An 11,345-nucleotide genomic window follows, 5' to 3' on the forward strand; every position below is an offset into this window, starting at 1 on the left:
TCTATCTATCTATCTATCTATCTATCTATCTATCTATCTATCTATCTATCTATCTATCTATCTATCTATCTATCTATCTATCTATCTATCTATCCATCCATCCATCCATCTATCCAACTATCTTTTTTTCTCTTTCCAGGATAAAAAAAAAGGCGTAGAAGGTCCATATGTAATCCTACATGTTTGAAGAGGAAAAAGAGAGGGCCGAATAGGAGGGGAAGGGGGAGGAGGAAGAGGAGGAGACTTCGTTTTTAATGCGCACGCGCTTTTAACTGACGCGTTTTCATTTATTACATGCGAAGACAAAAAGGGGAGAGGGAAAAGAGAAGAAGAAGAAGAAGGACAACAAAATAAATTTACAAGTGTGTACTATGTGTATATATGCGTATGTATGCGTGTGTGTGTGTGTAAAAGACGATTCGCATGGATCGATCGAAACGATGATCGTTGTACCACCAAACGGTTCCTATTTCTGTTCCTACCAACACAATCATTCATACTGTCTGCCTTTCTGTCACATACACATACAAAAACATATACAGAAACGTATATATATATACAGGTGAATAGCGAGCTAGCCATTCGACTAATTATTCGTGATGCTTTCCGCGGCTCGTCGTTCTCTGGCTGTCGCCATAATGGCGGAATTGCTGCAGTTGCAAAATCTCTTTCGGGGCGGCGTTTAAAACTTGGTGCCAAAATATTTCGTTTGGATAGTCAGTTGCGTAAATCTATAGAATAACCTCGGGGCCACGCACTTTATGCGTTAGTGTATATATATATACTATTTGGCCTATGTATTATTAACTATATTTACTTACATTTGTATTAGCATATCTATATATATATATGTGTATAAATGTAGGTGTGTTTGTGTGTGTATATATTGAACCATGATGGTTTAATTATCGTAGCGAAAGTCTTAGCATACCGGTGATGGAACGTGTCTCTTATTCTCTGTCTCTATCCTTTTGGCACACGATTGTTACGTCACAGAGAGACCAATACCATTACTCTGACACTACTGACTAACTACTAATACTATTTATTCGAGTAAATGGATACTAGGAGATATCAGATCGAAGAAGAATAGTCGAATTAAACGAACGAGTGTAATGGTGTGTTTTAGTGTATACATTCTACTATACTATCTCTGTCTCTCTCTTTCTTTCGATGATGATGACGATGCCATGCAATAAGAAATTACCTGGTGAGTTTAAACTAAGAAATTTGGGTCTACAAAGTGTAATGGCGTTAACGTCACGTCAACTCCTATCATTGTCTCTTATCCTTTGCCCTAGCCTATGTCTACCACTCTTTCAGTGTTTCCTTCTATCATAGATATAGGATATGCCTGTCTAGCAAGCAAACCTGTTATATCTACGCGTGCCGTTTAAAGGGCATCTCATCGTGAAACGAGTCGAGTCAAGTCGAGTCAAATCGGAAACTGGAAATTCGAAAATGCATACCCGTCGGGAGTTGCCAGTCCGTCTTTCCCATTCGGAACACTCCGTTAAGACGAGACATTTGAGCGACACAGTTATGCGATCCTTTACGTTCCAATACCTATACAATTATATTCACTATCTCTCTCTCTCTCTCTCTCTCTCTTTTTAGTTCACTATACCCCCACCATCATCACCATCACCTAAGTTCATCATATAAGTTTATTCGATCCTACTACATTTAACTATGTATTTCACCAACAGCCAGTCAATACGAAATGGAATCAGTTAAACAAACAAAACAGCCAAATTGTGATTGCAGAATGAAATAGAATAAATATTGATATAGTTGATCAGATCACGTCCATTAGACATTTTAATGCGAATCACGTATAGGACCAATTATACTTTGATATAGATAGAACCAACTAAATGTATTTTACTCATCATATAAATGATCTTTCCTATATATACATATATATATATATGCACTAGTTAGATAGAAACTAACATAAGCCAAGAGAAGGTTACAAGTGTTACCTAACAAATAAATTTGAACCACCTGGACAACTATATTTTAATGAACGTAAGAAAAATGTCTTACACGTACAACTAATCCATTCTATTCAGAATATTCGTTCTAACGTTAAATAACGATTAACAACTATACAGTAAGTCGAAAGAAAATTACCCAAATAAACAAATGTTTAACCACCTGGATAATGAGTAATTTCGATATAGGCCAAAAATAAAATAAAACTAACAACTATTCATTATTTCTAAGAGAGTTATTTCAGTAGACCCCAATCGAAAAGAGTAAGCCTACAAAATGTTGTGACCGATAAACCTTAAACATAATATATTGCACGTTGGAAAATTTCATTTGGTTAATGTAAATTCGTGGAGAATGCCAGGATCTATCTCTATCTGGCCACGGAGTAATAGGTTTCTCTCTTAGGGACTGACGAATGCCAGGAAACATTGGCCAGTTCGATAGAAAACTAAAGTTCAGAAGAGGCAAGTATTTCCTAGGCCAAAAGGAGTAAAGTATGTTCAATTTTACCGGTGTACTCTCTTCTTCTACGTTATTCCTCCCTGGAGCAAATGATGTTGCCTGTGTTCGTGGTCTTTCCTCTTTCTCTCTCTCTCTCTCTCTCTCTATCATATATGTACACCGTCCTCACAAAGTACCATTACGTAATTACGCCACTTCAGCCACGAAAAGAAGTGCACTCTCTCTATTTCTTCCTTTCTTCCCGAGTTTTTTTTTCCGCTATCCATATTCCCTATCCCGTTAACATCCAAATGCAATCAACATCCCTTCTTTCCTGTTATACATTTTTCTCGCACTTACTATTACTACATTTCTTCTATAAACGTTGGTACTCTTGTACGAGTAAAAATAAAAGAAATAGAAAAATTCAGAAAGAGAGAGAGAGAGTAAGAAGAAAAAAGAAAGAAAGAATTAATCGATATCCGTTCGTTCAAGGTAAAAGATATTTTTTGTCATCAACTTTCTTAAATATCGTTATCACGACAGATTAGATAGATAGATAGATAGATAGATAAAGAGATAGAGAGATTGATTGAAAGTTTATAAATGTATAGAAAATATCTGTATGATTTATAACACATGGATTTGTACTTCGTATTAATAAATTTTCGATTTAGAAAATAAAATTACATCACCTTCTTATTCTTTTTTTTTCTTTTCTTTTCTTTTAACATGTAAACTGAATAACAATTAATCAACGCGATTAGTTGATTTTTCTTCAAATTTCTCTCTCTCTCTCTCTCTCTCTGTCTTTCTGTCTCTCTTTCTCTGTGTAATATCGAGAACATTGTAATCGAAATATCCTGATGGTTAACTGAAATTGAAATTCAGCAAATTTCGTTGAAATTCGAATAGTTGATTAAATCGTTCGCGATCAACGTGATCGCGAACATATAGGAATATCATTTGAATGTGTTATGAAATTGTGTCTACAAATTGCATAAGATATTAAAATTAAAATGTCTTCGATTAATACACACGTACAGAAATTACACATATATATTATTATTCTTACAATGATATTTAAAAGAAGAAGAAGAAAAAAAGAAGAAGTTAAAAATTCTAAACGTATGAGAATCTCGTTTGATTTCATCAGCTAGATGCACATGCCTAGAAGGAAGAACAACACGAGCCGCAAAAGAACGTATAATGCGACGTAACGAAAAGGTCAAGCCGTTGTGAGTCACGAGAAACGAGACTTCTGAATTCTCTGTTAGATGCACATACAGTGTTGGGGGGGGGGGGGGAAAGTTGGGCGGGCTAAGAAAAAGGGGTAGAACGGTGGGAGAAGGAAGGGGGGGGGGGGGGGGGGGAAGAAAGAGAAAGAAAAAGAAAAGATCAAGAAGAATAAGAAAAGAGAAACTTTGTAGTGACTAGCTAGCTAGACGAAGAAACTAAGTTTGTACTCTCCCACCAAAGTAGACAAGGCAATGTAATGCAAGAAAAGAGAAGGGGAAAGCAAGGCAAGCTACACAAGAGAGTAAATGTAGAGGAGAGATCCAAGTGTACAAGTTTCTCTTCTCTTTCTGGACCCTTTGCGGAATGGCAAAAGCCAACCAGTAGAGTTCGTGGCAGAGGAAGCACGGAATCGAACTTATCCTGAAACCCTTCAACGAAGGCCCAAGAAATGAGTAGTACGAATGTAGAACTGTACATCCCCATGTACTTCTATCTATCTGTTCGTCTTTTAACGGGAAAATTCCGTTGACCATAACGGATCCCACTCCGAATACCCAAGAGAGATTTCCTTCCACTCGGTGATCCGAACCGAGTAGAACTTTGATCATCTTCGATGATGACTTCTATCCGATTGAAAGTATCCTCTCGATATATACATATATATATATCTAACTTATATATGTACATGCATACATACATACATATACATAGACTTAATTCGATTGTAACTTAGTTTCATGATTCTTACTCGCGTCACACGTAGAGTACCAGTTACCATGATTAAATTCAATTTATCCAACGACGCCGACATTTCATCGTCTAAATAAAATTTACAATCGTACAGAGAATAGAAAGAAAGAATAGAGAGAAGAAAAAAAGAAAGAAAAATATACTTATGTACTACATCGCGTTATAGTATATACTATATATATACATATGTTGTACATATATATATATATTTTGACCTACTCTCATCGACAAGTTCACGTTTTTCTTACTACTCCTTGATCTCCCAAGGTAAAAGGCTCGTGTGTACGACACTCAGACTTCTTTGTATGTCACCGATGATATCCTTCCTTTCCTGGATATGAAACTTTCCAACGAATTACTTTAACTGATTTTCAGTAAATACCTTACTTTCCAACTAATAACATCCCCCCCCCACCACCCTAGTTGGCTAATTAACGTCCCGAAAATTACAATAGAGTATCCCAATTATACGGGTCTATTCATTATACCTGATATGTTATTAGACATTTTTCCTTCTACCAATCAGATTGAAGTTAGATAATTATGTGGAACGTCAAATTTACGTAACACTATTCTGTATTTTTTTTTCTTCTTCTTTTAAGATCCCGGTGTAATCAATGAAACTTTTCGTAACTAACGATATTACATATATGGTGTATTCCATGGCAAAGAATCCGTATGAAAAAGCTACAGTCCCATATTGGGGTCGTGGTATACGATGATACGTACATACCAGTCAATTTATATGGAATGATATTCGTATCATACCATTTGCCCTAACGAATGGGTTAATTAAATACTGAATGACGTAATATTCATTTAGTTCATTTCGTTTAATAAAACATTTCTTATTGTCCGATAAATTCGAAATTAAAATATAAACGTATATATGCGAGTGTGTATATGTATATATATAACCATGTATATATATATATGATCGTAACCTCGACTGTATTCTGGCAGAGAAGAAGATACCACTGTCATCTGTCAACGACGTGGCACGTCTACGGATTACGTAAAATTCGTGTCACATGAGCTCGTTCGAACACACCTTTTTGAAGGATGGCGTTTTAGAAAACAACCCACACTAAGATCATATCATTGTGTGGGAATAATTGAGCGCTCGGAATAACCGTAGTAAAACCCTGTCCCGCATAAAATAGGGATGTAAATTCATCGTAGTATTGTCAAACGTATATGATGATCGAGATCATCGACTATTGTAAAACACAATTAAACGTTTTAACAGGTGCATATAATACGTGTGTTTGCTAACACCAATGTTTTATTACACATACGGCTTTGCCAAATAATAATACAAATAAATAATAGTTGCTATAATTTTTCTTTTTTTTCTTTTTTTTTTTCAATACATCGTAAAAGAGAAAATAAAGTATTACATTTGTTTTTTTACTGCATATAATAATATCACGACCATTACGGTGGTAAACTTATACGTCTTTAAAATTTATTATAGTTTCATACTTATATGTAACATCGTCGTATAATACAACAGGTGTACAGAAAATACGATGATAATCGAAGATAAATTTGAGTTTATAAAATAGGATTTAGGATGATATCGTCAAGTAATATTTATATAAATCAGATCAATTTTTAATTTCTTCAAAATAAGGGAAAAAGAATAAAAGACCAAAGTATTAAAAATAAATAGGTCAGTTGATTGAAAGTTTTGTGAACTTAATATAGAAATCATTTCTTTCGATCAAATCAACCTTTTATATTTTCAAGATAAAAATACTAATTATTCTTTTTTTTTTCCTTCTTTTTTTCTCTTTATCGAGACTCAGAAAACTTTTTAATCCATCCTTTTTCGTAGGAATTAAAATACGACTTGGGACATAATCGAAAAATATTTACGAATAATATCAATTTTTACGAAGTGAAATAGAGTAAAAATAATGTTTTATCCTTGGGAAATGGGTGCAAATGAGAAAGAAAGAAATAAGGATATAAGGATATAAAAAGAAAAGGAAAAAAGTGGAATAAGACGAAGTTACTACTACGAGGTAAAATTTTTCCTTCCTTGAGGAAATGTTACTTGCACCGTGCTGCTGCTGCTGCTGCTGCAACCAACTTGGTTGCGCACCTGTTAGCTCGTAATACTTCTCTCTCTCTCTCTTTCACTCTTTCTCTCTTTTTTTTCTATCTCTTTCTATCTTTCTATATATTTGACTTCGCATTTGTAAGCATTAGCAACGCGAATACTATTAGTATATATATATATATATATAGTTCTTATAGAACGATATACATTTTTTCATCTGTGTTTCGATAACTCGAACTTTACGCTAAATCTTCATTTTGGAAGAAAAGCAAACTACGCTAAGATTTATGGAAGATACCAAACTGGAGAATTATCAAATCAGTTCTACGATCCACAATCTTTTTCTATTTCTATTTTTATTTCTCTAATTTTAACTAAAAGAAATCTTTTCAGTATGAACCTTTTTTCTTTTTTAGAATTTTAATTCAACGATTTAAATTTTAATTCATCTACCTGACACATAATATCGTAGATATATTTCTTTTTTTATACTTTCATTTATTCAAAGCTGATTAATATTATTTCGCACAGGTATTAATAAATAATTAGTCGATCTCTTTTAAATAGACGATTCGTATTTATAAATAGTTGCAATAGTGTTACGTCAGATTTGTATATTATATCGATACCGATACGCACTATACTGATATTTTATTATAAATTATATTGCGACCAATATAATATATTAAAAAAGAAAAGAAAAAAAAAAAGAAAAAATATAAACGAGTCAATAAATACTAGTAATTTATTCTTTTAAAACCTTTTTTTTTTTCTAAAAGTGTTCCTCGGTTGAGTAACTGAAATTTTTAATTCCTTCCTACTCCGATGTTATGAATTTACATAAAACGAATATTTTCTCTTTTATTTTGTTATTCTTTCCTTTTTTTTTGTTCTCGCGCGTCGAGAGAAAAATATTTCTACGAACAATTTTTATTTTACCAATCTACCCGAGCTAACGAATTTACATTTAACATTCAGGGATAAATTTTGTTCCTTTTTATGCTTCTCTCCTTTTTTTTTTTTTTTTTTTTTTTTTTTAAGAAAAGAAAGGGACAGATTGAGAGAGAGAGAGAGAGAGAGAGAGAGAGAGAGAATTCAGTTCAATTCTTTTCTTTTCTTTTTCGTTTTTCTTTAGCTAACACCAGAAGCGACACACACGTTCGGTCGAGAAATTTTCTATCCTTAACACGGCAACGAAGGAATTACGGTAATGCGAGAGAAGACTGAAAGAGAGGAGGAAGGTGTACCTGCTCGCAACTGGAGCTTTCCTCCTCTCTCTTTTTAGCGATAGGAAAAGCTACGGGGGGAAAAGAAAAAAAAAAAAAAGAAAAAAGAAAACAGCTAACGCTCGCGAACGTGGTTGGTTGGGCCAGCACTCGAATATGGTAGCGGTACGGCAAAGTGGTCGTCAAATTATAGCCATGCACTCTGGGAACGTTTACGATGTCGTTGGAAGTATATCCTCCTTTAGTATATACTATATATACACACACATATATATTTATGTATAAATTTATAGAAAACGATGGACTCCACAGCACCCTATCAATAGATATATATATGTATGTATGTATGTATGTATCAATTTATTTATACCCTAGTTCCTGAAAAACCACATTTCATTTCTAATCTCTCAGATAAATTTTTGTTTAACTTCAAATTTATTCCTAATTTTGTACGTTCAATTTTTAATCAATGTTCATCGTTTTATCAGATCAGAATAATATCCAAATATTTTTCCATCCCTAATCTGTAAATTATACATTTTTAATTCGACCTCGCAATGTTATTTTATACACGTTATGTTTTTAACTTTAAATTTATTTCTTTGCTTTTTTTCCTTTTTTTAAATGATTCCTAATCGAAACTCATTAGATGTATATAATAGGAATACTTAAAGTAGAAAAATAAATACGATAAATTATTAGTAAAAATGAATTGACAATTTAAAATTGTCAATTTCTAACAAGATATTTAATAGTTCCATTAAGAGACAGTCGTACTAGTCGGCTAATATATTTCAAAGCTTGGCCAGTATCCTAATTTCACGTCTTGGCAAAATTTATAAGTAAGGAAACATTGATCGCGCGGGGCAATGCATTTGATAAATCGAACTGTGCAAACAATGAGACTTCGATATACTTCGATATACCTTTTGATAATGCATTGAAAATAGATAAGATGGAATTGGAGGACAAGAGTGTATCATAGTTTCTAAAGATACTTTTAACTATGTATTACACTATGATAAGTTTCATAGTCAACTTTCTAGTTAACATCTTCCTTTACATCCTATTAACCACAACTAAAGTACCAACTCGTAAAAAACATTCTTATGGGTTCAACTTTTCCTCTAATTTTACGAGTAATCTCACGAATTATTTCGAATAAATTAATTTTCCTATATCTCCTGTATGTGTATATGTGTATGTGTGCGGTACTTTATTATTGTTTTAACAATTTTACTAGCCACTTATACTATATAACAATTTATCCGTAGTTACTTATGTATATTTCGAAACTGATTATTTATCTGTATAATTCAACAAAAAAAAAAAAGTCATAAACTTAACTAGAAATCGTAAGATTAAGCAGATAAGGCCGTTCTTGAAAGGCCATGTGGAACTAGAGAACAGACAGACATACAGACAGACGTTTCAATGGAAAAGTTATCGTTCTAATCAAACGTAAGAGTATCGATCGTTTCGTTTGATCCAATTACCGTTCTCTCGTTACATATGTTTATAGGTTTCTAATATATTACATCGACACATATATTTATTCAATGTGTATAAATTACACATACACATATAAATAAATATATAAAACACGTGACATATATTTAGATCATCAAATGCATCGGGAGTATCTATTTCTAACGAAACAAATAATCTTTAATAGAGAAGATGCAACCAAAGACGCGCTTCTGGCAAGTGAACGCGACGCTGCAGGGATCATAAAACAGTTAAAACATAAATAAACAAAATGGCCTACGAGTAGGTTAACTTTATACTGTCCAATAGCACGTAAGTTAGTCGTATAATATTTCACAAAGTAAGTAAGTAAGAGAAAAAGAAAAAGAAAACACGCACAAAGGGGTAGCAAATTCGAGAAACATTAATCTTATTATCGGATTGACTAAGTAGAAAAAAAAAAAAAAGAATGGTAGAGATAAGTAGAACGAAATGGATGAAATGTTTGATAGGAAAGAAAAAGGGGGGAGTGAGAGGGGGGGGAAGAGATAGAGAGAAGCCGTACCTTTCGTGGTTCCGGAGCATAAATTCCGGGTAAGGGTGCCAATAGATGCAATCCGGGATTGGGTAGACCGGATGCCGGATGTCCTGGTGGTATTGGTAGAGGCACCAGCTTCAGGCCCCAAGGTAAATACCACGGCGCCGTATGGTGCATTCTGCTTCTTCAGAAGACTTTCGATGATTGTGTCAAATTGTGTTGACGTTATTTGCCAGGATGGGATCTTTGGATCCACCAAACGTGGACGTAGATTATCGTATCCCGTGCGATCCTTAAATCGCGAGAAATAGTTCTCGACAGGTCGCAAATAATAACGATGATAACGTTGATAATGATTATTATTATTATTATGATGATAAGATAACAATGTCGATGACAATAACGATGAAGAAAAAAAAAATTAAGAAGAAGAAAAAACACTAGGATAATCTAAGTGTATAAATATATATATATATGTGGATATGATATGTGTATATATATGGTGATACGTGTATATGTATATATTAATAAAAGAAAAAAAAAAAGAATGAAGTAGTAGTTGGATGAACAGAGGAGAAGGATAAAGAAGGAAAAGGATGATCACCTTGGCATTTTCCGTCGACGATATAGAAATGTAACTTTTTCTATATATATATGTATGTGTGTGTCTATGTGTGTTTGTGTGTGTTTGATGATCTCTTATCTTATTACTTTGATCTCCTTGATCATAACTTTGAACTGGGACATGGGAGGAACGTCACAGAACGCGTAACACGATAATATTCGAAATATCGTACTTGATCCTCCACCTCATCCTGCGATTTAACAAGGCTAACACGACGAGATCTAACTTATTATTATTATTTCTTTGTTGTTTATGTTAATATGTTATTACGTGTTATCAATAATCGTAACTCTCGTTAATAATTAATGTCTCTCTTTGATAAGAGGATGCGTGCGGCGGGGGAGTTCGAGGGGAGATGGGTGGGGGAATGAGGGTGGAGGAGAAAAAAGGAAACTCGTCGGAAAAAAACCCTCTTACAAAAAGAAAAAAAAAAGAAAACACAGAACGGTGACGCGGTTTTACGGACTGGCACGACGGACTCCCCGCGAAAGCGCGGCGACGACTGATCGACGATCGAGCGTCGTCTACGTTCGAGCACATGGCCGTGCGCGCGAGCGCGAACTCCGAACCACCCCCCACCACCCACTCCTACCACAGCAACCCACCCCCCTTCATCATCCTACACCACTGAGATTATCTATCTGTCTCTCTTTCTGTATCATTACGAACACGCTAGACACGATGTCCCACATCCTAGTCGTCCCCGTACTACTATTAAATGCATTTTGCAGCATCCTTTACGTTCAATACTTATTTTAATTTTTAACAGATAATATTAAACACATTCCGACGCACCCCCACTGCCACCATCACCACCATCAACACAGAGTTTTTTATTTTTTTTTTTTTTTTTTAATTTACTTACTTCAAATTTATTCTCATAATAATTAGTTATTTGTTATTTATTTATAATAGATCATCCGGGATGAATTTTCATTTCATTTAATTATAATCTATTTTTCGCAATTTATATTGTAGATAATATTATATTAT

At 34.0% G+C, this 11,345-nt stretch overlaps 1 protein-coding gene across 3 annotated transcripts in view; it reads right to left on the reverse strand.

Annotated features, from left to right (window-relative positions):
* The window catches only part of LOC106786182 (RNA pseudouridylate synthase domain-containing protein 2-like), an 89,487-nt gene that overhangs the window by 60,420 nt on the left and 17,722 nt on the right, over window positions 1-11,345 (reverse strand). The window contains exons 1-2 of one of the 3 annotated variants that reach the window (XM_014747295.1): window positions 10,439-10,881; window positions 9,755-10,019 (exon numbers count right to left, since the gene is read on the reverse strand). The exons of 1 other annotated variant lie outside the window; for it this stretch is intronic. In XM_014747295.1, coding sequence (XP_014602781.1) covers window positions 9,755-9,904 — 150 coding nt within the window. In that variant the 5' untranslated portion in view covers window positions 9,905-10,019; window positions 10,439-10,881. Of the gene's footprint in view, window positions 1-9,754; window positions 10,020-10,331; window positions 10,882-11,345 lie in introns of those variants that run through there. One more of the 3 variants, XM_014747293.1, reaches the window with a different exon arrangement.

Source organism: Polistes canadensis, unplaced genomic scaffold (genome assembly GCF_001313835.1).
Source record: "Polistes canadensis isolate GaletaPanama2010 unplaced genomic scaffold, ASM131383v1 scaffold_67, whole genome shotgun sequence".
Lineage (NCBI taxonomy): Eukaryota > Metazoa > Arthropoda > Insecta > Hymenoptera > Vespidae > Polistes > Polistes canadensis.